Source organism: Arvicanthis niloticus, chromosome 21 (assembly GCF_011762505.2).
Source record: "Arvicanthis niloticus isolate mArvNil1 chromosome 21, mArvNil1.pat.X, whole genome shotgun sequence".
Classification (NCBI taxonomy): domain Eukaryota; kingdom Metazoa; phylum Chordata; class Mammalia; order Rodentia; family Muridae; genus Arvicanthis; species Arvicanthis niloticus.
Window position 1 is genome coordinate 39,266,795 of NC_047678.1, and position 27,803 is coordinate 39,294,597.

At 47.6% G+C, this 27,803-nt stretch overlaps 1 protein-coding gene across 2 annotated transcripts in view; it reads left to right on the forward strand.

Annotated features, from left to right (window-relative positions):
• The window catches only part of Ctdspl (CTD small phosphatase like), a 120,701-nt gene that overhangs the window by 59,625 nt on the left and 33,273 nt on the right, over positions 1-27,803 (forward strand). For both annotated transcript variants that reach the window (XM_034483903.2, XM_034483902.2), the window contains exon 2: positions 27,394-27,548. In XM_034483903.2, coding sequence (XP_034339794.1) covers positions 27,394-27,548 — 155 coding nt within the window. The remainder of the gene's footprint in view (positions 1-27,393; positions 27,549-27,803) is intronic.

The following is a 27,803-nucleotide window of genomic DNA, read 5'->3' on the forward strand; positions in this document are numbered from 1 at the left end:
CATGCCCACGATGGCCGCCATGTCTTTGGAAAGAGTGTATGTAACATCGATGATGGTCTTTAACTGTTTAGCTATTTTCTTTCCCGTCTACTGGCATTTTATCTTTTCGTTAAGAAATCAATTGTTGCCGGGCGGTGGTGGCACACGCCTTTAATCCCAGCACTTGGGAGGCAGAGGCAGGCGGATTTCTGAGCTCCAGGCCAGCCTAGTCTACAGAGTGAGTTCCAGGACAGCCAGACTACACAGAGAAACCCTGTCTCGAAAGACAAAAAAAAAAAAAAAAAAAAAAAAGAAAGAAAGAAAGAAAGAAAGAAAGAAAGAAAGAAAGAAAGAAAGAAAAGAAAAGAAATCAAGTGTTGGGCCAGGTTTAGTGGCTCACACATGTCATCCCAGCACTTGGGAGACAGAGACAGTCAGGTCTCTGGGAGTTCATGGACCAGCCTGGTCATCATTGGGAATTCCAGGTGAGCCAGAGTTGTGTATGTAGTGAGACCTTGCATCAACTAAAAGAAATAAGTCAATCGTACTGTCAGTCCTCTGGAAGTAACCAAGGTGCTCCCCCACCCCAGGCCCCCTTTGAGGCTTTTCTCTTTATTTTTGAGTATTTTCCTAATTACCTGGGTACCGCCTTATTTTTCATTTATTTTACAGGACTTAATGCCTTTAGGATCTAAAGCTGTGGTTAATGATATTCTTCAGTTTTGAAAAGTTCTCGGTGGCTGGCTCTTTTCTTTCTTTCTTTTTTTTTTTCCTTTAATTATTGCATTTATTTTGTAGTGCACACATGTTTGGGTGTGTGTGTGTGTGTGTGTGTGTGTGTGTGTGTGTGTAGGTCAGAAGACAAACTGTGGGAGTTAGTTCTCCCCTACCGCCATGAGGGTCCTGGGGACCAAACTCAAACTGTCAGACTTGGTAAGCCACAAATGCTTTTGCCTCCTGCACTGGGACACTGACCTCACCCACTTCCATGTCCTCTAACTTAGACCTTCTCTTTCCTCGGACTTGAGTCACCACAGGCCTGCTAGTCCTCTCACTGCATACCTTCTGTCTGTCTGTCTGTCTGTCTGTCTGTCTGTCTATGACAGGGTCTCATGTGGCCCAGGTTGGCCTTGAACTCATGATCCTCCAGGCTCCACCTTCCCAGGGCTCAGAATATGGACCTGTACAATTCCGGGCTCTTCCACTCTGCGTCTTCCTGGCTCCTCCATGTTTTCTCCCTTTCCATCACTGAGTTTGAAACAGATTCTGACCTGTGACCTCTCCTTGTTCCCTATGTTCATCTTTACTGAACTTCTAAGCCCTGAATCCTTGCTTCTACCTCGTTTATTACTGGCTACAGTTTCTACATGTCCTTTTAGCTCTGTTCCGTTTCTGGTTTCCCTGGAAACTGTCCTTTACCTCTTTGAACTCTTGTAAGTATAATTTCCTTAAAAAAAAAAAAAAAAAAACAACTTTATTTATGTGTGCGGATTTATACGCATATGTGCCGGGTCACCTGTGTATGTAGAAGCCGGGGAGGTTGGTGTTGGAAATGTCTTCCCCAGTTGCTTCTCCATGCTTGTGTCGGGATTTGTCACTGAGGCTAGAGCCCACCATTTCAGCTAGACTGGCTGACTGGTGAGGCCCCAGGATCCTCCTGTCTCTACCCCTACGCCAGTGACAATGTTACAGGTGTTGTCCCAGCTTGCTGGTTCTTTACGTAGGTGTTGGGATCCAAATTTAGAGCCTCTGCCTTGTACAGAGAGCACGTTACCCACAGAGCCACTTCCCCAGCCTCAAGTTCAATCTTTAAAAATTCCCCGACACTCAACACTCGTCTCCCTTAAATGTTGTTTCTGCTCGGAATATATTTTCATTGTCTCCTAGACATAGTTACTTTTGAGCGAATGCCAGACATCATAGATGATAATTTATAGAAATAACCAGAACCCTTGGTTAAGGCTGCCTTTCCTTAGGGAATCTTTATTCTTGTTCGACACTGGATACAGGCAGACTAACACTGCAGTCTGGATTCAGGGGTTCAGGGGCTTAATATGACCAAGAGAACCAGCCTGCTTAGGGCGTGGTCATTTGGGAAGGAGACTCTGACTGTAGCCTGCCTAGTTCCACAGGATGTCCACAGTGCTGCTCTTAGGCTCTACCAGACGTGCCCGGCATCCCCAGGGAGATGGCACCACTCAGCACACACCTCTCCACGTTGCTCCTGAGTCGTGGTTCCATAATTCTTTAGTAACTGCTAATTTACAGTATCTTAGAGAAATGGCCTTTTACATTTATTGTTTATGGGAGGGGAAGGGTGTGCATATGTCAGAGCATTCTTCGGGAGGTCAAAGGACAACTGCAACAGTCAGTTCCCTCCTACCAAGTATGTACTGGGGAATCGAACTCAGGCTTGGTGGCAGGCACCTTTACCCACTTAGCCAGCCACCAAGGAAAGTTTTAAAAATACTTTTCCAGCGTTTCCCATTTTCAGTAGGTGTATTGGCCTGTGTTACCTCAACTGATACTTCCTCCTAGAGTTTCAAGTGACCCATTTACTCATGGTATTTGTGAGTTGAATTATGACCTGCAAAAAAATGTGCTAAAGTCCGAGCCCCCACCCTGTCTTGAGGTGACCGTATTTAAAAATAGAGTTACTGAAGATTTAAGTGATTAAGGAAAGGTTAAACGGAGTAGCAGAGCCTTTATCTAGTGTGACACTTGTCCTCAGAGGAAGAAAAGTAAGCAGAGACAGAGCCACAGGGAGAAGATAGAAGCTGAGATTGGAGTAATGTGGCTGCTTGCCAGGAGACACTGAGAACACAGGTGAAACACCGGAAGCCAGCGGAGGCAAGGGAGAGGCATTGGCCCTGTCAACAGCCTGGCAGCAGCCACCCAGCCTGCAGAACTGTGAGATGGTAAATGCAAGTCACATGGTGTGTGGTGCTTTGATGTGTCCACCCTAGGGAATGAACACCACCTGACAGTGGACTGAGTACATCCGCCAAACCACCTTGTTAGGCCCTGATCTCCTCATGGGAAGGAGGGAGGGCAGGTGATGTTAGAGACCTGGAGGCTGAGAGGAAGCCTCGGTACTGTGTGCCCTCCATCAATTTGGATAACATTGAGGTGTCTTCAGACTCTCTGCTGCACAGGAATACCACCCTGTGTGTGCATATGTGTGCAAGCACACGTGTGTACATATGCATGTGTGTCACACTGTGTGTGCACATGTGTGCAGGCATGTGTATAGGTACACTGTATGTGCATATGTGTGCATATGTGGCCTACACTGTGTATTGAGTGTATGTAATTGTACATGTGTGGAGGCCATGGGGTGACATCAGTGGCTCAATACCTTGCATGTTGAGCTATGGTCTCTCACTTGAACCTGGAGCTTGCTGGCTCAAAACAAGCTGGCCAGCTTGCTCTGGGGATCCCAAGACTCCTCTTCCAAAGGGAATCACAGGCTGCTATGCCCACCAAACACTCATGCGGGTACCGGGGACCCATACCTTAGTCCACATTTTTGTGCACCAAGTTCTTTACCCGCTGAGGCATCTCTCCAACCCAGCACCCTGTTTCTCTGACTTTTAAGATAGATATGAATAATATCATTAATTCAGAGTGAATTCCCCCCCCCCCGGGGTTTGTAAAAGTAAGAAAGCACTTGTGTATACTACTTAATAATTATGGCACAGCATTTTCCCTAAAGTGTTAGATATTTTCATCATAATTATTTAGAGGATTAACTACTGATCAGTTGTCCTAAATTATATCCCAACAGAGATGAATAAATTTAGATGTTAAAAAGTTGATGTCATCCAACTTGAAACCGAGTCCCACCCTGGAGTAGCAGGCCACGGAATACCAAACAGCTTTACTTTTCTTTCTGTTTAGAACAGGGTACTGAGTCAACAGATTTTTGTTTAGAACTTTCCGAGGGGTCTGAAGGCAGTTCCCACCCGCGGTCAAAGGCAACTGTAAGCAACAAAGCCTCCTTTCTTTAATCCATCCAACCTTAATTGAAGGCCCAGGCATCGGGGTTGCAGTGTTGAATTATAAATGGTGGGAAGGGTTTGGCAGCAGAAACCAGAAGAGTGCTAGAGGAGCCCAGGGAAGTTAGGAATTGAAAACAGTGTGTATGGGCTGAGGGTTTTAGGAAAGAACTTTCAGGTTTTGTAGCACTAACTCAAGAGTTAAGAAGGCAAGGCATGTCGGGTGGAAAGGCTTGGGGGATGCTGACCCAGGGGAGCTGGGAAGGGTTGCACAATCAGGGAAGCCAGAAACACACAGAACGGTGCTCCAGGGGAGTGCTCCCCATGGCATGCTTGCTTGCTGGTGGACTCAGGGAACACACTCCCTATGGCATGCTTGCTTGCTGGTGGACTCAGGGAACACACTTCAGCACCTGGAGTTAATTTACTGTCGTCCATCTGGTGCTGATGCTTAGTCATCAGGGAGTGACACTGTTTGAAAGGACTAAGAGGTGTGGCCTTCTTGGAGTAGGTGTGGCCTCGTTCAAGTAAGTGTGTCACTGGGTGTGGGTTCGGAGGTTTCAAAAGCTCAAGCCAGGCTCAGCAGCACTTTCCTCTTGCTGCCTTTAGATCCATAGGTAGAACTTTCGGCTACCCTGTTTGCCTGCATGCCACCGTGCTCCCTGCCAGAATGATAATGGAAACCAAGCACACCCCAATTAAATGCTTTCATTTTGTGAGAGCTGCCACGGTCGTGGTGGCTCTTCACAGCAATACTGACTAAGATGGACCCCATCTCATGTCTGATTAAGCCAAGGCCTTTGGAGGACCACATCATTCCAGTTCAGGCAAGCTGAGATCCTTCTGGCTTTGTGTGAGCTATTTTCCAGGGCTTCTCCAATTTAGTGTGTCCCTGGGAACCTCTAGCCTACAATCTGTCACAGATTGGCACCTGAATGGGTGTGTCCGAGACTCCTCCCTTCTTCTGTCACTCAAAATCCATATTCCTATCCATCAATCTTCTTCATGGCTCTTCTGGTGATTTGACATCCTGAAGACTTTGACTTCCATAGACTGTAAGGAGTCCTGTTCTTTGCCTGTGTATGATTTTACACTTTGTTTAATTTGATACGTGCTTAAAGGAAGACCAGCAGCTTCAGCTTGGACACGAATTGATGATGTACCCAACACACAAAGAACTGTCTGTGATTCAGGCTCTCTGTTCTGCTGGTGACTGTATAGCCATCATAAAGAAAAAAAGCTATCTGTGCTTCAAGGTGGCCCAACTCTACAAAGGAATCAGGCCCCATTCAGTGGCAAGAGTTGAGCACCTAGGATTTATGGGGCGATGGGGACCTTTAATTGTGATCCTCCTGCCTCTGCCTTTTCAGCATGTACTACTGACAATGTACCCCCGTGGACAGAGTGGGGCACTCAGTTGTCATAGAATCTGTGGCTTTGGCTTAGTCATCATTAAAATGATGGTATGTATTAGTAAAATATTCAGTGTCCTTGGATGGTCTTTACACAGCTCTGAAAATCCCTCTGGCTTGAAAGGGTTAGAGCCCCAGACACCCTTCCCCATAACACACACAGCAGTTCCTCTCAGCGTTGTGTCCTTGCAGATTAAAAGGTTATCCAGTGATAATTTAAACATCTGAAATCTGTTCTTCCCCAAAGCAGATGCATCATCCTTGGAGGCATTTAGGGGTCTCGGGGACCTGCATCGTCAGGCATCTGCAGAGTTCTTCCCACAGCTAGAAACAAGCACTTTCCTCTCTGGGAAAACAGCATTGGAATTTTGCCTTGAGTTGATAGCACATGACAGGACAGAGTCTCTGAATACATTCTCACCTCCATCTTTATTTTAAAAGTGACGTGTGAAGTGGAAATGAGACTAGGAAGTCAGTATGGGGACTGCTGGGCGCCACTTCCAGGAGGGATTATTTAAGGACAGTGTGTGTTTTCTGCTGATCCAGACCCAGGCTCTGAAGAGGCTGAGGGTATAGGAGGCTGTGGTTGAGAGAGCTGAGAGAAGATCATCCAGTGGAAACCTGCCCCTGAGGAAGACTCTGCAGGGATGGGAGAGAAAGAGGCCTAGGGTTCCCTGTTTCCAGAGACTGGGGTGTGTTCCTGGGGATCTCTTAAGGGTGATGCTTTGCAGGCCCCTGTGGAAGCCCAAGACAGAGAGGACAGACTTGTGTGAGCCAAACCCCACAGCATGGTAGAAGTTGATTTAAGCAGTCAGGGCCCAAAGAGAGAGATAATTTGAGGGTAAGGTTATGGAGATACAAAGTTCTCTCTGTCTTGAGGGGAGCTTTATTTCCTCTGGCTACTGAAAAAAAAATGGAAAGAAAGAAGAAAAGAAATCAGGTGTTCAGTGCTTAAAGCAACACATATTTATTCTACAGTTTTAGAGTTAAAATTCAAATAATCTCACTATTATGGACCGATTCCCTCTGCACCCTCCAAAGGAGAGTATCAGTCCTTTCCTCTTCTGGCTTCTGGAGGCTGCCAGCAGTCCTTGGCTTCTGTTCTTACTTCCTTCTTTGACCCTCACTTCCTCTTAAGAACCTGTGTGAGCTGTACTCTGTTCAGGAGAGCCTGTGTGGTCCAGGACAATCACATCATGCAGTGATCAAGATTCAGCTTCCCTTAATCATAGACTCTAGTATTCCCAGGGCCCAAGGGCTGGGGTCGTTCCCAGGAACTGTAGTGTAACAGTTTCAACATAGAAAGTCAAGGATTAAGGCTGGAGAGATGGCTTACAGTTAAGAGCACTGATTGCTCTTCCAGAGGTCCTGAGTTCAATTCCCAGCAACCACATGGTGGCTCACAACCATCTGAAATGGGATCTGATGCCCCCTTCTGCTATGCCTAAAGACAGCTACAGTGTACTCATATGCATAAAATAAATAAATCTTTAAGAGAGAGAGAGAGAGAGAGAGAGAGAGAGAGAGAGAGAGAGAGAGAGTAAGTAAGTCAGGGATTCATGATGTCTACTGTAGTCATAGGGCTGTGGTTGGGTACCTAGTCTCAAGGGTATGCTGGCCTGGCATGTTGCCCTTGGTCACCAGGTCGCCCTTCCATTCAGCCAGTCATCTGCTCCCTGTCCTATGCTGGGTCTCACAAGGTTAAGTACTAGGGGGACAGCTCTCCACAGTTGACTTTCCTGGCTGGAAATAGGGCTATACATGACTATTGTGGCTATTTATAATCAAGACAGACCCTCCCTGCCCCTGCCCCACCCCCACTCTCAGTTGATTGGCAGGTCGGGTTGTTCTGCATCTTGCTTTCTGCTTCTGCTTCATGTTTGACCCATGAGGATTGGGGGAGAAGCCAGCTGTATCTAACAGCCCTGGAAGCTCCTCTCTGGGTTTGCTCCCAAACGTTGTAACTCTCAATGAAGTCCTATGATGTAAGATGTAAAGGTGGAGCCTACTGACGTGGGAAGCAGTTCCCTGGGACATCAATGAATGAGACTTCCTGAGAGAAGGTAGGTGGTCGAGAGCTCTGGCCACTCTGTCCCTTGGGAAAATTCCTCCTGACTTGGGTAGGAAGATGATGTAATTTCATGAAGAAACCAGGCAGACTTTTCATAGCCAGTGCCAGTTGAGCCTTTAGAAATGGCCACTCTTTCTTGCTGAATTGGGAGCTGGTCCGTCTTTTTTGTTTTGTTTTTGTTTTTGTTTTGTTTTTTTCGAGACAGGGTTTCTCTGTGTATCCCTGACTGTCCTGGAACTCACTCTGTAGACCAGGCTGGCCTCGAACTCAGAAATCCACCTGCCTCTGCCTCCCAAGTGCAGATTAAAGGCGTGCGCCACCACCGCCCGGCCTAGTCAGTCTTTATTTCCAACATGAGCCCCTGTCACTCTTTATCACATGATGATGATGATGATGGAAAATAGCATCCCAGGTTCCAAACAAGAGGTATGTGTACACCGTCCACTCATAGAATAGACCCGCCCCACTCTGGCTTGATATAGACCCATGATCCGCCTGCAAACCGGGCAGCAATGCTGGTGGTGAGTCCATCACAGACACCAGAAGGCTGAGTTCACCTCCAACCCTCTGTTGCCTTATTTTGCACATCATTGCAACAGCTCAGAGCCACGCAGAGCCACCCGAGGAGCTGTAAACAGGAAGGGGGGAACCAAGCACAGCTGGATTTCAGGCCTTGCACTCTGTAAGAGCTGGGGAGGAAAGGCTTGTCACCAGATCTCTGCAGAAGTCTCAGGGATGCAGGAACCCGGGTGTGGGCTGGGAGCCTGCTGAGCACTAGAAACAACCAGTTCCGGTAGCTGGCTGAGGGGGTGCAGGCAGAAATAAAAGGCATGGTTGTTCCCATTTCTAAGGTCTTGGGAGTGACATGGAAGCTGTCAGGTAGCAGAGCCTTGAGTTCTTTAGGGGAGCCTGAAAATGGCCTGAAGACACACACACACACACACACAGCTGCCATCTCCCGCTTAGTTCAAGCATGTTCTTAAAGTACCTGGTCTCCCTGGCAGAGTGAAGCTCTGTGTAGGAGGAACCACGTGCTGTTCCTTATCCCATGTTCAGTCTCCAATGTGTGGAATCTGTCTTGAAGCCTGAGCACTTTGCAAAGTCATGTAGAGAGGTTCCTCGGGGTGACTTGTTAATTTTTCCCCCATCTATAAAAGTACTGTGTCTTAGAAAATCCATGTTAAGGAACAAATACTTTCAAAAAAAAAGTTCTTTAAATTATCCCTTTTAAAGTCTTTTAAAGTTACTCAGGAAATTCAAACTGGATAATTAAAACACTCTAAGCCGTTGAGGAAACTGTTAGCAAGGTGTTGTGAGCCGCGGGCATGCCTTGCTCTCTTCTGTTCTGCTTTCTCTTTGAAAATAAAATGCCACACTTCTAAGCCAATATACCATCCAACAGCACGAACTCACTCATTGAGGGTGTCAGAGAACTCTGGTGCCAGGAAGAGAAAACACAGCAAACCCATCTGATGGCATCTGCAGACCCAGTCTGAAAACAGAAGGATAATGAATGCCCCACACAGAAGGAAAGGTTACAAGCAGCAACTCCCCTGTTCCAGGGTCAGAAAAGATACCTGAGCTAAGCCTGGTTCAACCTGAGTTCAAGCCTCAGGACCCATGTGTTGTAGGAAACTGCTCCTGTGACTCTCACAGGTTGTCCTCTGACCTCTGTGCTCATGCCGTGGTAAATACACGCTCATGCACACGCATACCCACATTCATGCATACACACAATAAGTAAATAATAAAGTCAGACAGACAGATGTTTTACGTATATATGTAAAAAGGAAATACTCCTATTCCACTTTTCTCCTTAAATCTAAGGAAAAAGTTTTCCATGTCTCAAAACCAAGAAAAAGACCATTGACTGTGCGTGGGGGGTCGGGGAGTGGGGGGGGGTGTTGAGCGGGCACACACTTATGACGTGTGTGAAGGCCAGAGAGCATGTCAGGTACAGCTCTCTGTTCCTCTTGGTCATATTCTTTGAGACAGGGCCTCTGACTGGATGGGGAGTGGACCACTGCCTGGCCACAGACCCCTCCTGCCTGCTCCCCAGCAAAGACATGTATCTGGGCTTACAGTTACACACCAACACGCCTGCTCATACATGGGCTCTGAGCTCAGATCTTCATGCTCACAGAAGCAGGCACTTTCCCACCGGGCCATCTCCCCGATCTCCATTTGGTTGGCTGGTTTTGGTTTTGTTTTAAAATCTTGAGGTAAGAGTTGGATAGAATTCAGAGTGAAGCTGTTTCGTTATTTGGCCTGCGGGAGAGGAGAGTACTGCATGTCCTGTTTGTATGGTAAAAATAAATTTCTCCAGGCCCACCATGTGTTCCTTTGTCCACTTTGGTTGCTGCCCCATGATTAGAATGTTTTGCCCATGTTAAAGAGGAAACAGGACTGTGAGATCCAGAAGCAGTAGATCTTTAAAGGACTAGATGTGCCAGCAGCTTTTACCTCTGCTTTGGATTATCGCTGCCAGCTTCTGTGAGGAGGAAGTCCAAGAGGGCACCCTAAGAAATGACCCCCCGTGGGCAGCATGTAAAACGTCCCCAGCTTGTGTTGATCTTCCTCTGCTCACAACTCAAAAATAATGACAAAAGTAAATATTTGGGACCAGGTTTATTTTGGTCAGACAAATTCCAGCCTGGTTTCTAAAATTAGGGAATCTGTGGGAAGCACGTGGCTTGGGGCATCCTGCCTGAGAAGTTTGTCTCAGAGCTATTAGGTTCTCTTCCTACTGTTGCTGGCTTGAAAACACACGCATCTGAACTTTCCCTTGCATCTGCCCATCTGTGTAGACCCGAGGCTGGTGGTAGACTGGCTCTACCCAGATCATTCTGGTATGCTTCCACCACCTGCCCTCACCAGCTGAGGGAGTTGAGCTGCTTGCTGTCTGTCCTTCCCTCAGACACTTGGGGATCGGCCTTCTAAGAGTCCTCATGGGGTCCCTATGGGAAAACATTCACTGACCACCTTCCCTGGTGGTATGTACTTGGCAACCGGACACATTGTAACTTTCCATTTCTCCATTGTAAACTTCTCGCTATCCTCCACTCAGCCTTCTTCCGGACTCTTTTGCTCTCCGCTTGCTTCTGTGGGCAGGCCACTGAGCCCAGGGGAAGCCCAGGGTGACCACCCTCAGTATTCGCTGTCTCATCTTATTGCTATCTCTTTCTCCCAGGACCCAGCACAAAGGAAGTCCCAGAAGATGTTTCTGTTTCCCTCTCCCAGAGTCATCCTTGACCTGGAAAAGGCCGGCAGGCCCTCTTAGCAGGCTCCTAGGCTTATCTTTCCCAGTCCCTAGATGCTTCAGCCCTTTTGTAGAATGTAGCAGAAGCAGCCGCTAGCCTCTGCCTCCACCTCCGCCTCCCACCCGGGTTGTTCCAGGGAGGAAGGTGAGGCGTCCATTCACAGGGCCTCAACCTTAACCTCCCTTCCCTTCCCTGGGTTGGCTTCCTGCTACTGCCCTGAAAGTCTGTTCCTTTTGAACACTTACAAATTATATCCTCAGTCCTAGGAGCGGGCGGAGAAAGTGCTGGTGGACAGTGGGAGGTAGGACTAGGCTCAGTCTGTAAAGTGCTCACTGTGCAAGCATGTAGACTTGTTGGGATCCTCAGCACTCAATGTAAAAGTGGGGCATGGCGGTGTATGCCCTTAACTCCAATGCTGGGGTCGGGGACAGGTGACTGACGAGCCAGTCCAGCTGACACAGTGAAATCCAGGCTCTGTGATGGAGAATGAGAGAGGAAGGCAGATGCCAGTCTCTGACTGCATGCAATGCACAGGCAAGCACACACATGCAGATAGTACATACAAACACACACACAGGCAATCACACACATGCAGATACTACCTATATACACACACACACACACACACACACACACACACACACACACACGAGAGAGAGAGAGAGAGAGAGAGAGAGAGAGAGAGAGAGAGAGAGAGGCTTGAGAGGAGGCAACACAGAAGAGAACCCCCCCCACCGTGTGTGTGTGTGTGTGTGTGTGTGTGTGTGTGTGTGTGTGTGTGTTGTGCACTAGCCTCTACCTCCCACCAGGGCTGTTCCCGGGTGGAAAGTGAGACCTTCACTCACAGGGCCTCACCCTTCCCTTCCCTTCCCTTCCCTTCCCTTCCCTTCCCTTCCCTTCCCTTCCCTTCCCTTCCCTTCCCTTCCCTTCCCTCCCCTCCCTTCCCTTCCCTAGACTAGCCGGCTTCCTGCTACGGCCCTGAAAGTCTGCTCCTCTTGAACACACACATGCGTGTGCATGTATGTGTGTAGGTGGAGGGTGGACAGCCTGGGAGGAGTGGGAGAGGGATGTGGAGATGAAGCGCCTTCCCTACAGGTAGAGCAGGTCTCGGCTACAGAAAGCCAGGTGCTCCTCATCAGTGGACACTCTGGGATCTGAGTTTGAACAGTCTTACTGCAGTTCTGTAATAGGCTGCCGTCTTCTGGTGTTATTCAAAAAACTAACTTCCCATGACACTTGAAGGACCTTCCTAACTTTTTTCTTCGCCACCAACCTCTGCTTCACGGGCTCCTTGATCTCTGCTGTAGCCACTCAATGCCCTGCTGTTGGTTTTAAACATAGGAACCTCATAGAGAGGCCCTCAGCCTCAAGAGCTTTTTATTCCCTTCCCTCTGCTAATTTGGGGCTTTGTTTTTTTCTTTCTTCTAGTTCCTTGACGTATAAAGATAGATTGTTTGTTTGAAATCTTCCTTTTTATAAACTTTATTTTATGTGTATGTTTTGCCTGCTTGTCTGTCTGTGTACCATGCCTGATGGGTGCAGAGGCCAGGAAAGAGCCTCAGATCCCCGGGACTGAAGTTACAGGCAGTTGTGAGCTGTGAGCTGCCTTGTGGATGCTGGGAATCGAACCCGGGTCCTCTGGAAGAGCTACCAGTGCTCCTTGACTGCTGAGCCATCTCTTCAGACCATTCGTCCATCTTTCTTCCCATTTCCTGTAGACATTTACAGCTTCAGCTTCTCTCAACGCCATCTTTGCTCCCATGGCTTGGTGTGTTGTGGTTTTGTTTATTTCAAGAACTGCTTCTTCTGGTTGCTTCTTTGGCCTCCTGGGAATTGAAGAGTGTGTTGCTTGACGTATACATGTATATGTGTTTCCAGTTTTTTTCTCCTGCTGTATATTCTTAGTTTCATCCCGCCGTGTTCACAAAAGATCCTCAGTGCAAGTCCCCTCTTCCTGACATTCTTAAGACTTGTGGCCGGGCAGTGGTGGTGCACGCCTTTAATCCCAGCACTTGGGAGGCAGAGGCAGGCGGATTTCTGAGTTCGAGGCCTGCCTGGTCTACAGAGTGAGTTCCAGGACAGCCAGGACTACACAGAGAAACCCTGTCTCGAAAAACCCAAAAAAAAAAAAAAAAAAAAAAAAAAAAAAAAAAAAAGACTTGTGACAGCACGTTATCTGTTCTGAGGAACGCCTTGCATGTGCTTGAGAAGAGTGTGTGTCCCATGGTGTCTGGAATGTTCTATCAGTCTCCTACATCCACTTGGTCTCATTGTTCAGTCTTTGATTTTCTTATTGGTGTGTTCTGTTATTCAGAACAGAATTTTGAAATCTTGTTGTGATATTTATCTGCTCTTCAGTTCTCTCAGCCTTTGTGTGTGTGTGTGTGTGTGTGTGTGTGTGTGTAGGGGGCATGCACGTGAGTATACAGGTGTACATGCCTATACAGAGGCATATGGAGACCAAATGCAAAAAGACATTGGGCTCCTATCTATCTATCTATCTATCTATCTATCTATCTATATCTCTTTCTCTCTTTCTCTCCCTCTCTCTCATTATCTCATTGTCTTGCAACAGAATCTCTCACTGATCATTTGGGCCAGGCTACCTGACCAGTAAGCCCCAGGTTTCACCCATCTCTGACCCTTAAATGCTGGCATTAGTTAGGGGCTCCGCCAGCCCCAGCTTTTTATAAGGGTGCTGGGAATTCAGGTCTGACACTTGTATGATTAGCCTTCTTACTAAACCGTCTCCCCAGCCCCTTGATCACAGGACACAGTTTGTCTCCTGTGACAGCTCTTAAGTCTGTGTTGTCAGCTCCCCTCTGGTTTGGCCCTGCTTGCATGGGCCATATCCTCCCATCCTTTGGCTCTTGGCCAGAGTGTCCCCTTCTAAGAACTCTGAGAGAGTCTCCTGCCATTGGATCTTGATTTTTATTTCTGAGTTCGGCCACTTTGTGTATTGTGATCGCAGTTTAATCTATTTGCGCTTAAAGTGATTATTTGGCAGAAAGAGAATTGTTACCATCTTCTTGTTCTCCACATCAGTTCATTTGTTCCTCTCTCCTTTCTGTCTCTGCGTCTCATTGGTCATTTTGTGTGGTGATATGCTTCGATTCCTTTCTGTTTCTTTAGTCTCTCTTCTATAAGTATTGTTTGTGGTTACCATGGAGATCACACAGACCATAACCCAGTTATTGTTTGGTCTGCTTTAGCCTGGTAGACAGCGCCACGCAACCTTGGCATAGTCTTTAGGCATAATACAACAGAATTGATTTTTAAAAAACTTTACTTGAACCTTCCTTTGTAACTTCAAATACAATTAACTAGAATCGCTGGATATAAATGTTATGAATTGAAGGCAACTAATTCCCAGTGCTATTTTGTTTTAGAATTTAGTAAGTAACTCTGACATTTGTCTGGAAGTATAAAAGTTTAGGCCAGCCAAAACATTTTAAAATAAACATTTAAAAGGTGGACTACTGCTATTAAATATAAAATAATACATCTGTGCTCACAAGGCTGCATTTTACTGGCACACAGAGGGGAATAGATTAGGCTAGAATACAGGACAGAACAACAGGCTGAAGGATGATTGTTCAGTAAATAATAGGATACTGGGTTAGTCTTTAGAAGAAAATGGCTCCTTAGTGTATCCTGAAAAACAGAGGAAACCACAGACAAAGAAGTGTTCACTTAAAAAAAAACTAGCAGAGCAAAGTGTGATGTCGCACACCTGATCCCAGCACTCAAGAGGCAGAGGTGGGCAGATCTCTGTGAGTTCAAAAAAACCTAAAAACCTATATACATACACACATATATATACACATATGTATGAACAATACACACACATATACATACATACATACTTCTTGGTAAAAGAGAACCATATATATATAGTACATATATGTATATATGTGTATGTGTGTATGTATATGTGTATATATGTGTGTGTACATGTACATATATTCATATATAGATATCCACACATATAAATATGAATGCTATACACACAATATGTATATATAATATACACACACATACATACATTTCGGGATAGAAAAGAACTGTCTCTGAAAGACTGTTAGATTTGCAGCTAGGAACATAGTTCAGTGGAAAAGTGGTGACTGCTTACATGTGAGGCCCTGGGTTTAATCCCTAGCACCTCAGAAAACAAAGAGAAGTGTCTTAGTTAGGGTTTTACTGCTGTGAAGCTCTAACTAAGGTGACACCATGACCAAGGCAACTCTTATAAGGACAACATTTATTTGGGGCTGGCTTACAGGTTCAGAGGTTCAGTTCATTATCATCAAGGTGGGAACATGGCAGCATCCAGGCAGGCATGGTGCAGGAGGAGCTGAGAGTTCTACATCTTCATCTGAAGGCTGCTAGCAGAATACTGGCTTCCAGGCAGCTAGGATGAGGGTCTTAAAGCCCACTTCCCACAATGACACACCTACTCCAACAAGGCCACACCTTCTAGTAGTGCCACTCCCTGGGCTGAGCATATACAAACCATAACAAGGAAGAAGGAAGGAAGGAAGGAAGGAAGGAAGGAAGGAAGGAAGGAAGGAAGGAAGGAAAATCTGTTCGAGTTGGCTCTCTGGAAACTTAAATTTTCTTCCTATTCATCTCTTTACACCCACCAAATTTCAGAAGGCCTAAAACAGGTGCTATTTCCAGCAGTCAAGATGGCAGAGGAACCTGTGATATTAACGTCCTGTCACCCCCAACTTGACGAAGGAAAAATACATATAAAAAAACAGACTCCCTCAAAGTGTAGGTTCCCCCTCCCAACTCCCATGATTCTCAAAAGAAATAGAAGCACCCAAAACCACACAGGAGTCTGTAGAGCCTGAAGGACAGTCAGAAGAGTGCAGATTGAACTCAGCAAGTTACACTTGGCGCCTCTCAGACCGGCAGAAGCTGTGTGCTCTCCACACCAGCATCGGGGCTCCTGATGGCACAGCAAAGCGGACACCCGTGTGCACGTCGCTCACTATCCCACTGGCAGCTTACCCACAAGCACCAAGGACAGTTCTCTAGTCTGTCCTCTCCTTCCATGATGGGTTCTGGGCATCAAACCCAGGACATCAGGCTCAGGGGCAAATGCTCTTACCCACTGAGCCATCTCTCCAGTCCATATGTACACATAATGTATACATAAATAATGTACACGTGATGACTGTATGCCACATAGTCTCCACAGCACTAGATTTGCATTCTTATCACTTTCGTGAACATACAATACACAATTGTTTCTTTAATACATAATACAAAACCCTACAAAACCGGGAACAATGAACCCCACCCCCTCCCTCCCTGTCAGTTCTTTATCAAACCTTCCAGGGATGCTCTCAGCATATAGAGGATGAACATTGTCTCTGTGTGTGTGTGTGTGTGTGTGTGTGTGTGTGTGTGTGTGTGTGTGTGTGTGTTATTTTAATTTTGGACTTAGTAGTTTATGAAAGAGGGATGGAGAGATGGCTCAGTGGTACTGTTTGATTCAGCTCTTCCCTGACAGACTGCAGGAGCACTTCCTTATAATGTTATGGTCACTTCCAATCTTCTGCTTATTGATCCAATCATTAACATCTGGGAATGTCCCCCGTAGCCTCAGGTATTTGAACACTTGTTTCGGGACGTTTAGAGGATGCAGCCTTGCTGAAGAGCTATCACTGTCAGGGACCTGGGGTGGAGCTCACAGCTGAACTCCTCATGACACTTGGCTTTCCCTCTCTTTGCTTTATGCTTATAGTTGGAAGATGTGAGTTGTTAGCTTCCTGCTCCAGCTACCATGTCTTTACTGTGCCATCACAGACTCTTCTCCCTCTGAGACTGAAGTCCAAATAAACACTCCCTTCCTTAAGTTGCCCTGGTTGGGCTGTTTTATCACAGCCATGAAAATAGCTGGCTACTCTGGCAGACCTGTGGGACACCAGCATTTCTAAGTCCAGAAATGTGAGCAAGATTGGTACACCCCACCTTCCAGAATTTATCTAGCTAATACTGCTGATAGAGGCGAGGCTGGGACAGGTCTGAGATGGTCATCTGTGCTAACCACACATGTCCCATGGAGAAGGGTCGTTTCTGTAGCTGCCGTTGCTACGACGACCTGCTAAGCAACAGCCCCTCCCTCCGTGCCACCTCCACACTGCCTGCATTTTTCCTGCTCTGGCTTCATTTCCGTTGCCATGGTAAAACACCCTGACGGAAAGCAGCTTACGGGAGAAAGGGCTTATACTGGCTCACAGCGCCAGTTCCAGTCCGTCATAGCAAGGAGGTCAAAGTACAGGAAGTCAGAACTGGTCACATGAACAGTTCAGAGGGGAGAGAATGATGCATGCATGCTCGTTGCTCAGCCAGCTTGCTCTCTCCTTTTACATGGTTCAGGGTCCAACACCAGAGAGTGGTTTTCCTCGATTTCAGGCTATTCATTAAGGCAATCAAGACAACCCTGCCCCCACACATGCCCAGAGACCAGCCTGGCCAGACAGTCCTTCAGTGAGACTCTCCTTCCCACCCATCTTGTGTCAGGGTGACAGTTAAATGATTATCACAAGCGCCTCCTGGCGTGTGACGTGTTCCTGTTCTGCCTTTCAAACAGGTTGATGCCAGTTATGCAGTGGGCAGTGTCTGAGTGAGGTCAGTGACTCCCAAGCTTCACGTCCCTTCCCTGGATAGCTCAGTTTGGTTCCATCGATAAGCATGAAAGTGGGACTCATTTTGTTTTAACACCATTTATTTGATTACTGTTAAATTTTAACCTGAGTTTGTTTCTCTTCCGTGCTTCAGCCCTTGGTGGTGTTTGTTATTACGGCTCCTGGCGTAAAAACAAAAACCACTGTGCTGTGATGGCTCAGAACTCGGATCCCAGTCTCACACAAACCTGGCTTGTTTAACCAGTCCCTCGTCACGGGGAACCCAGAAAACTGCTGAGACAGGAAGAGTGGAGGAGGCTCATAGGCGACGTCACTGAGAGACACAGACAGTGAGGACTCAGTTCTGCCTACTGTGTGTCTTCCTGGCTCCCATTGTGTTTCACCGGCGACTGTAAAGTGAATTGAGCGCTCAGATGCAGCCCGTGTCCCTGGAAATAAGACTGAACATGCAGGGAGCATGCTAGGCAAAGACAAGGAGAGTGCCAGGAATCTGGGTGTCTGGGAGTCTCTGGTGTCTCATGGGGAAATGGGCCAGTTATGATTGTACTACACACTGTAGAGCAGAGTGACTTCTATAAAGGACCTGTACCAACACAGTCCACAAATGTAAGTGGGGACAGGGAAACACAGCTGTCACCCGAAAAAGAAGTGGTCTGCTCACTGCTGGGGAGCCCTTGCCAGTGTTGGCGGTCCCGTGGGTGGCTCCTTCAGACTGTCCCATGGAATTCCCTGGGGAATTTTATCTCGGGGAAATAAAATAGAGGCTGATTGGATATCTCGAACAGTAACTCTTCTCTTGACCAAATCTTTTCAACTCCGAGGTCTGCTGCCCAGCCTCTCTCCACTCCCATTTTATTCCAACAGAGGGGAAGTTGCTGTTTCAGAGACGGGAAAGGAATGTAATGTATGTGTACCCTGCCCAGAATTTCCTGTTAGACACCCATTCCAGACCACGGCCTGGGAGACGGTCCAGAGATAGGAGCCCGTTCTAGGAGGGAAGAAATGTTGCATTCATTTCTGTGTTGGCCTCCGGAAAGGGCTCGCCTCGCCCTCCTTTTTAGAGGGCATTTGGCTTTCTCCGGTGTGATGGAGTTGTAAGTTCAGCAGTCCAGTCTCTTTAGGGTAGTAATTAAGGTGCTCTGCTCTAGCATTCCTGTGAGGGAAGCCACAGCCCTAACTTAAGGCACTTCTGATGTTTCGTTCTGAAGCTGTAGCAGCAGGAACGCCCACAGGAATGCCGAACATGGATCTTATTGATCTAGATCCGCTATGGATGGCCCTTGTGCGTGTGTGTGTGTGGTGGTGGGGGGGGTGGTATGCAGATACATATGCCTCCCGTGAGGAGAATGTTAGGCATCCTGTTCATTCACTGGAAACAGGGTCTGAACCTGGAGCTGAGCTAGCAGCAGCAAGCCTCAGCAAGCATCCTGTCTCCATCCCTCATGGGGCTGGGGTTAAGGTTGTTTTTGAAATGGGTGCTAGGCATGTAAGCTCACGCCCTCAGGCCTGCCCAGCGATTGCTCGTACCCACTGAGCCAACCCCTCCTCCCCAGACCCGGGATTACTTAGGTTTGATAAGAAGACTCATCTCATGGGGCAGTTTTGGGTGCTCTATCACATTGCCAGTCGATTCGGTATCTTGTTGGAGGAAACCAGAAATGGGCAATAGTAAAAAATAGCAAAGAGATTGCATTCCAGACTGTTAGGATAGGGGAGAGAAACGTGAGTCTGGATCCTTGGTGGAGTCCGAATACAACATATAGAAGTGGTGTTTATAGCCAGACAGAGTGAAGGTCAGTGGGGAGACAGGTAATGGGAAGAGACATCGGGAGTTAGGGGGATCCCAGCCAAACTAGCTGTCAGGATTCTTTGTCTGTGTGTGGTTGGGGAGGGCCCATAGCAAGAGCATGGGGGGCAGAGGACAACTTGTAGGAGCCAGCTATTTCCTTCCATCAGGTACTTTCTGGGGATGAACTCAGGTCAGGCTTGACACCATCACCAATTGATCCACCTCTGCGCCCACCCCATCAGGATTCTTGATGAAGACAGGCCAGAATTCTAAGCCAACTGGTGAGGAAGGGTGGGTAGTGGAATGCTGTGAAGGCACAGAGACTTTTGCTAAGATGGCCTCAAAGCTCCTTGCTAAATGCACAGGCAGACTTAGGAACGCCTGCAGTTGGCTTCACTGAAGGTGCCTTGGCGGTAATGTGTTACTTTTCTCTGGACTGTGCCGTCCTGGGGAATCTAGCCCTGTGCCAGAGAGAGGCGAGCCTCACATCACGGGAACTAAAGGCAGACCGTTGTGTTTGCTGCTGCTAAGATGTCTTTCACGGGGAGGAACTTAATGTTGGAGATGCTTACATCAAGTGAAGTCAGATGCTGCTAGTTGTCCCGAACTCCTTATTTCTAATGAAATTTGTTCTTGGACCCTTTCACCACCCCCATTCTCCTATGTCCCTGTTCTCTCCACAAGCCTCTCATGTTCATATCTGCTCATCTGGTCCTGTGACCCACTGAGACAAGCCGATGTCATCTGTACAAGTGTAGGTTTGGAGCTGTCCATCAAGACCTGGTGAGGTCACAACTGAAGACAGTGAATCCCTCCCTCCCAGAATCTGTCAATCTCCAGTCATTCTGTGGTTGTGCCCCTTGAACTGTTTCCCTAGTGTACAGAGGTACGGCAGCTAAGATGCGTGAGTCAGAGCGGAGGGGAGGCTGAAACAAAGTCACGTGGTACCACGCAGGGTAGTAAGCACGTAACGCCTGCATGAACACAGACCCCAAAGGGTTAGTTAGGTCCTGAAGCCAGGGTGGGTGGTCTCGAAACTTCCTCACATCCTGACTCTCAGCCAGATCCAGTCTACAGAAAATGAAAGGTCTGTGGTTATGTGGCATGTGGCTGGTCTGGGGACATTTCAACATTTCTGGAAACTGTCAGGACGCCAGAGGATCAGGAAACATAAAACACTGGCTGAAATCGCCCTCTCCCTGTATAGACACCACTCCACCGTAGCCTCCCCCACTGGCACAAACTCAGCCAAGACTCTAGTCACGTACTCTCCAGACTAGTCTCCTTGGGACTCTGGAGCACCAACCCCATGGTCAGCTTTAGTAAAGCTCCTCGTGGGCACGCCATGGATTCCATGATTACAACACTTTGTAACACACTTCATACATGATTTCCCAGAAAGGACCTGAGGCCAAGGCCAGACACAAAGCTTCATGCAAATAGATGGGTTTTACTTGTTGCCTTTTATACTGGTGTTGGTGTATACAGAAATGTTCTCTGCACTGGAGGTAAAGCCTGAAGGGACCACTTACTGTTCTAAGTTTGGAATCTGCATCACCCAAACCAAAATGGGTCTGCCTACATGTTTTCTCATAAAGCTGTCTCAGTGAGCACAGTCGTCTGGGTACAAGCTAAATTCTCACAGTGCACAGCGAGATGCTGTGCAGAGCCCAGGTCAGCTGTCGTTTTGGTTCTGTTTTAAGCTGCCAGTGGGTTTTTTCTCTTATACGATCATACATTTTTGCCGCAGGCACAGTCCCATGGGAGCTGTTGTTCTTTGCCTGGTGTTGCTCTAAGTGGGTGAACTCCTGTGGCTGGCAAGTGAAGACTGAAACCGGGTCTCCCTCCTCCTTCCCGGTACCTGATGAGTGCATTGTTTGAGGGAGGTCTATTGTTTATCTGTTTTCTGCAAGTGCACTTAGGCATTCACGAGTGTGTCTGTGTGCACGCAGACCAGAAGTCAACAGTCAAATGTCCTCCTCAATCAGTTTTCCAGCCTGTTTGTTTCAAGGAGATTCTTACTGAACCTAGAACTCACCGGTTTGGCCAGATCCAGGGATCCTCCAATGTCTGCCTCCCCAGTACGGAGGATACGACATGCACCACCACACCTGGGTTTTTACATAGGTGCTGGGGGGTCCACACTCGTGTACCTGTGACTACAAAGCAACCACTTAGCAACTTAGTCACCTCCCCAGCCCAACAATACTTTTTAATGGGGACCAGGATGGGTGTGTGGTCTGCAGCATATGTGAAGGTCAGAGACGAGGAACTCTTGCTGGTTCTCTCCTTCCAAAACCTTGTTGAGCCAGGGGCATGCTCCGAGCTAGCTGACTGGTCTTCCATCCTCACCTGCCTTCTTTCAGTGTGTCTGTGGGCTCTGGGATCCCAACTCTAATAATCCCTCTCCTTGCATAGCAGGCACATTAGACACCGAGATGTCTCCCCAGGCTCCTGGCGACTTCCAACTTCGTTACTGTCTGGTATCTTGTTGTTGTCGTCTCACACTAAAACTTCCCCACAGCACTGTTCCCTCCTTCCCCCTGCTCTCTCCATAACAATTTATAGAGCTCTCATCCCTTCTCAGAAGCCATTCCTCCCTGTCTCAATGACAAACTGGAGAGGCTGAGGCAAGCAGATTGCCACACGTCGTGCCACACCTGTCGTGTGTTAGAATCTAGGTTAGCCAGGGCTTCATGGCAAGACCCTTGTCAACAACAAACACAGGAACAAATGTTTGGAAAAAAAAAAAAGGAGGGGGTAAAGAAATCTAATTCCTCTCCCTCTTGGGCCCCGGCAGTGCCCTGAAGTGACCCACCAAAGCATAGCTCTTTCTATAACTAGATTTTGTATTCAGATGTCTCTCATCAGCTGTGACACACCTCCGTCTGTAGAGACAGGGCTCGGCTGCCAGGCTCTGCACCGCCTAGCCTGGGAGCTTCCATTCTCAGAACTGATTCTTACCATTGACAATTATGTAAACCTAGCACAGGCTGGCTCAGGCTGAAAAGGAATCTGGTTTTACATAATTAAAAACTCCACAAGGGTCTAGTCTTGGTAAGACTTTATTTTGGGAGGTTTGTTTTGTTTTGTTTTTTTCTCAGCTTTGGCTTCATGCACTAGAGGCAAGGGTGACTACCAGCTCTGGGCTTCTTAAGAAACCCATCAAAAAGAGGAAACCTGTGACAGCTTTTAGCGGGAGCTCCAGGCAAGACCCTCCTTGGCCTGAATTCAATTGTATAGACTGAAAGTTGGCGAGGTAGAAGTTCACTAAGGAAAACAGCCGCTTGGTAGGGTTCTAGCGGGTGAAAATGGTCAGATGTATATCATGTTCCCATCAGTAATTGGTATTTTAATGATGTCACTTCCTGCTATTCTTCCCAGAGAAACTAGGGAGACATTCTGAAGCTTCTCATCCTGTAGGATCAGGGACTTGCGTCCTCTAAGAAAAAGGTAGCTCCTGTGCTAGCGACTGTGAGCCTTATTTGTGGATGCTTCCAGAAGTCTCTGGCCCTGTGGGGAGAGAGGATCACATCCACAGGCAGGAAGCAGGCTGTGGTGATGTCTAGAAGGAAGCAGTAAGGCATATCCAGAGGAACAACTCATATCTGTGTTACCTCTGTCACACCCCCTCCAGGAGACACACAAGGACAGTGTGTAAAACCGTACTCACCTCCAGCCTTCCTCTCACCCAGCCATTCTGTCCTACTCATGTCTCCTTAGGGAAATGAAGACATTTGAGTCATAGAATCTCTTGCTGCCTCTGCCAACAGTCTCCTTTTATCACCTTAGGAGGCCTGACCATTCGGTCGAAAAAAAGGCAGATGCTGGGCTCAGCCTTGGGCATGACCTCATCCTTACTGTGGAGGAAGAAATAGAAGGTGGTCCTTCATGGCCTGTGCTGCCCTGTGCCTTGGGGAAATGGCACTCATGGCATCTCATGGCACCCAATGGGAGAATGAGCTAGATCTGCTGGTCTCCTTGAGTGTTCCTTCTTGGGGCTCCTCCTTGAGTGCTCCTTTCTGACGAGCAGATAGGGAAAGGAGTCCCAGGGCCAGCTGCAGGCTGGGCAGGCACAGCGCTCAGCAAAGAGCTAAGCAGGGCCGCCAGAGGGAAATGAACTGCGAGGCAGTTGCTGAGGGAGTGTAGACGATGCCTCTTCTCTTCTGAGAACCATGTTCTCTGGGAAAACAGCAACCAGAAGAACACACTGAACACTCAGCCCCTCCCTTTACCTTCCCCACCCTGCATCCAGTGTTTAAAAGCAACCGAATAGAATTATTTCCCGAGATTTGTCTAGTTTTGCTTTTAAAGTACAGTTTATATAACCAAGACCTGTTATGGTAAGTGCGTCTCTCAGTTGGCAGATGCCAGTAGAAAGGAAAACATTTACTTTCGTAATATCCAGCCTTGATCCAGAACTTAACAGCAGAATCACTTTTTTTTTCTACCAAGCAAACATCAGTAAAGGGCAATGAGATGGCTCAGCCAGTAAAGCGGCTTGCTGCAGAACCTGGCGACCTGAGTTCAAACCCATGGACCTACCTAGTAGAAAGAACTGACTCGCACAGTCATGCTCCAGCCTATACACATACACAGACTAAATAAGTAAATAATACATTTTTAATAATGAATAAGGAGAATGCAAAAAAAAGCTAAACTCCTAAATGAAAATATTTTAAGGGTTTATTTTATTTTTAATCATTTATATATGTGTATATGCAGTGCCCACAGAGGTCAGAAGGTGTTGGATCCTCTGGAGCTGGAATAGTTATGGGCCTCCAACGTCAGTACTGGGAACCAAGCTTAACTCTTTATAAGGGTATTTATTACCTTCTATTTGCTGAGCCACCTCTTTAGCCCCCTAAAAGACATTTTTTTAAGAAAAGAAAAACTGGTAATTTAAGACCTAGCGTTTGTTGAGTCCTTGCCATCATTAGACTCTATTCTAAACACTTAATATAAAACGTTTTAATTCTTATGACAAACTTGTGAGTTATAGCTATTTCTAATGGCTGTATAGCTTACTCAGGTCCCATACTATTTCTGGTTGAGCCATCCTCCACACCTCTGCAAGCCTGCTCCTGAACCCGTGGCCTGATCACTTGGTAGGCTTAGCTGCCATGTGAGTCACGTGGAAAAGTCACAGAGGGATAAAGATCAGTGGTAAAGCAAGTCCAGACTGCTGCTGCAATGGTCCAGGGACAAAATGGTGAGGGCCCCTGCCCGTGCAGGAGAGGAGCAAGGAGCTGAAGACAGATTTAAGAGTGACTTAGGATTCAGAGTGACTTCATGAGAGAGAACAGGATAAAGATCAGACTGGGACACTGGTGCTTCCCCTGGGCCAAGAGTGGAGACAGTGGCTTCTATTTAGGCATTTCAGAGGGGAAGGACCTATGAGACATCCAGAGATGTCCATCCCACAGGTTGGGTATACCGACTGAAATGTGAGAGAGAGGTCTGGACCAGAGGTTCCAGCGCTCGGTCATATACCGGTCCTAAGGAAATATTTCTGTTCCCTGTCTAGCCTGAATTGAGAGTGGCCCACCAGCCCTGGAGTGCTTGGGAAATTACAATTCCCTTACTTAACACAAAGGGAACCCACCAGAGCAGCTTCTCCCTACTCCAAGAAGGGGAGCAAGGAAGCCAGTCCACTGCCGTCAGCTCCGAGGCTGTTCACACTGATTCTACTGTCTCTCCAGATGGAGTGATCCAGTGGTAGAAACTACAAGTGACTTACTGGTTCCAAGTTTCAGGTTTATCTATTGATTGATTGATTGATTGAACAGTTTGTTAACAGTGCTGAGGAAAAGTTCTGTCAGCCAAAGATGAATGAAAACAGCCCATTGGGAGCCACTTCCTCTCCGGCTGCTCACCGGCTCCAAGATGCAAGCAAAAGGTGTCAGAGAAGTATGCTCTCAGCCGGAAGCTGGTGCGATGTCGGGTTGGATTTTGTTTGTTTGTTTCCTGCCCAGGGTTAAGTTATCTGAGTGTAACATAAACATTTAAACTCCCAAAGTAACAGTCAGGCAGTCCAATCAATCACTTGTATTAAATACAAGTTTATTACAATGCCTTCCTCTAGGCTTGGCAAGCTCCCTGCTCCTTAATCAGACCTCAATTGTCTCAAGATTTGCCTTCAGCGGGGCACTTGGGAAATCACACATTTGGAAACAGGCCCACTCGGGCTCCACTCCTGACACCAGCAAGTACTAGGTGCTCCTTCTCAGCAAAGATGGAAGCAATGGCTCCATATCTTCTGGCAGTCTGAGGAGCCCATGAGAGGCAGTTTGTGACATCGTGGTCTATAGAGGTTAGCCTCGGCACTCAGTGAACTTGACAGCAGCCGTTCTCTTTTCTCTCTATTCACGGCCAGCTGGAAAGCCCCACAGTAGTCTAACCCAGCGACTCAAAATGAGAACAGTACGGTGCTGGGACGTACACACAAGGACTCATGAAGATAGAAACAGCCAGCCTGCCCAGGAGTCATGATTCTGAAGTTTATCTTTTTCTTAAGGGGTGTGGGGGGGGGCGGTCTGTGTGTGTGTGTGTCTGTGGGGGGGTCTGTGTGTGTGTCTGAGTGTGTGTGTGGGTCTGTAGGTCTGTATGTGTGGTCTCTGTGTGTGTGTGTGTGTGTGGTATGTATGTATGTGTGGTATGTGTGTATATGTGTCTGTGTGGTGTGTCTGCGTGGTGTGTATGTGTGATGTGTGTGTAGTGTGTGTGTATATGTGTGTGTGGTATGTATGTCTGTGTGTATGTGTGGTGTGTGTGGTATATGTGTGTGGTGTGGGGGTGTGTTGTGTATGTGTGTGTGTATATGTATGAGTATGTGTCTATGCATTTGTGTCTATGCATTTGTGTGTGTGGTTTATGTGTGGGGTATGTTTGTGTGTGTGTGTGTGTGTGTGTGTGTGTGTGTACAGGAACACAGAGGTCAAAAGAGTGCATCAGATTTTTTCCCCTGTCAGCCTCTGCTTATTTCTTTGTGGTGTGGTCTCTCTCTGAACCTAGGGCTTGAGTTTTCTCAGTCAGGCTGAAAGATAGTGAACCCCAGTTAGCCTCTGTCTCCTGCCCTCAGAGCCGGATTATACGTGTGCTCCAAACACTCGGCTTGTTACGTGGGTGTTCAACTCCAGATTCTGGTCCTCATTATCGTGTAACAAAAGCTCCTAAGCCCTGAGCTACTTCCCCAACCCCTAAGGATCATCTTCAATGAGTGAGAATCTTAAGTTCATGCTTGCGGGACCACAGACCAACCACATCTGAACACTTGCTTGGAAATCACCTTCTACGAGCCTGTGTGTATTTGGTTTTGCTGGTACCAGGAAACTGTTCCTAAGGTCTTGTGATCACTTAGGAGGAAAGGTGCTGAACCTCCCAGGTTCACACAGTGCATAGTGCCAGATTGCTTGTGAGGAGAGACCTGTCCTCACAGTTGCTCCACATTTAAACCACTTCCCACAGCGCCTGTTTTCCCACTAACCCTCAGCATGGTCCCTGCCCTGTGGCTTAGGCTCAGAGCCCTGCAGACCCACCCAGCCCTGGTATGAGGCAGAACTGCCCCAGCCACATTCCCAGGAAAAAGCTCTGGCTCCTGCTGGAGTCAGTCCTTTGCCCTGAGGTGTGTTTGCATCCGGGCCAGATTTTACCTTTTATTTCTGACTTGTGGCAGCTTGTCTTAAGCATGGATAAACAGAAAGACCCCTCCTTCCCTCTGGTGCCTCCAGCCAGGACAGGCCAGGGCACTGAATTGCCCTGGATAGAGAGAACGTTTCCTGGACTTCCAAAGCACATGTTCTCCGCATCACATCTCCTGACAGTCTCTACAGTGGATGCCTCAGCTTTGTTCTTGAGGGAGTCTAGACCCCCCCCCTTTTGACAAACAACTGACTTTAAGAAAGGGGTTCCTATGTGTCCCTACATGTTTTTGTCTTTAACTCATAAAGCCCACGGTCTCTGTAATGCAGAGGAAGTGTCCAAGAACCAAGTTTCAAAGTGGCTCTTGCTTGCTGCCCCATTTACCATGCTTTTCCTGGGAGCACTCAGGTGACAATGACCCTGAAGACTATGAAGTTAAGGAGCCAGTCCCACTGAAGTCAACAGGACTTGTACAACCCGTGGGACTGGGCTCCAGGGCCCCTGGCGTGGGGGTTGAGGAGGCAGCTGCAGACTGTTACTCAAGGTTGCCTCGGTCACTCACAGAGTACTGTCTCTCTCCCCAGCTTCCCAGCGCAACCTCAGCCTAAAGAAGCAGAGGGGCAGAAGCATCCTTAGCTCTTTCTTCTGCTGCTTCCGAGACTACAATGTGGAAGCCCCTCCACCCAGCAGCCCCAGCGTGCTTCCGCCACTGGTGGAGGAGAACGGTGGGCTTCAGAAGGTCAGTGCTCATGGAAATCTAAGACTGCAGTAGTCTGTATGTTCCACCTTAACACATTCCCTCACAGGAGACTGTGAAATGCGTATGCATTTAGGACTTGGGTTCAATCTTTTTAGGTAATGAGTGTATCCGGTCTTCCCATCTCGCACCTAAAGAACATGTATGAGGGAAGTTTAAGACCAGCGAGATGGCTCAGCTGGTAAAGGGGCTTGCTGCCAAGCCTGGTAACCTAAGTTCAGGCCCCAGAACCCACAT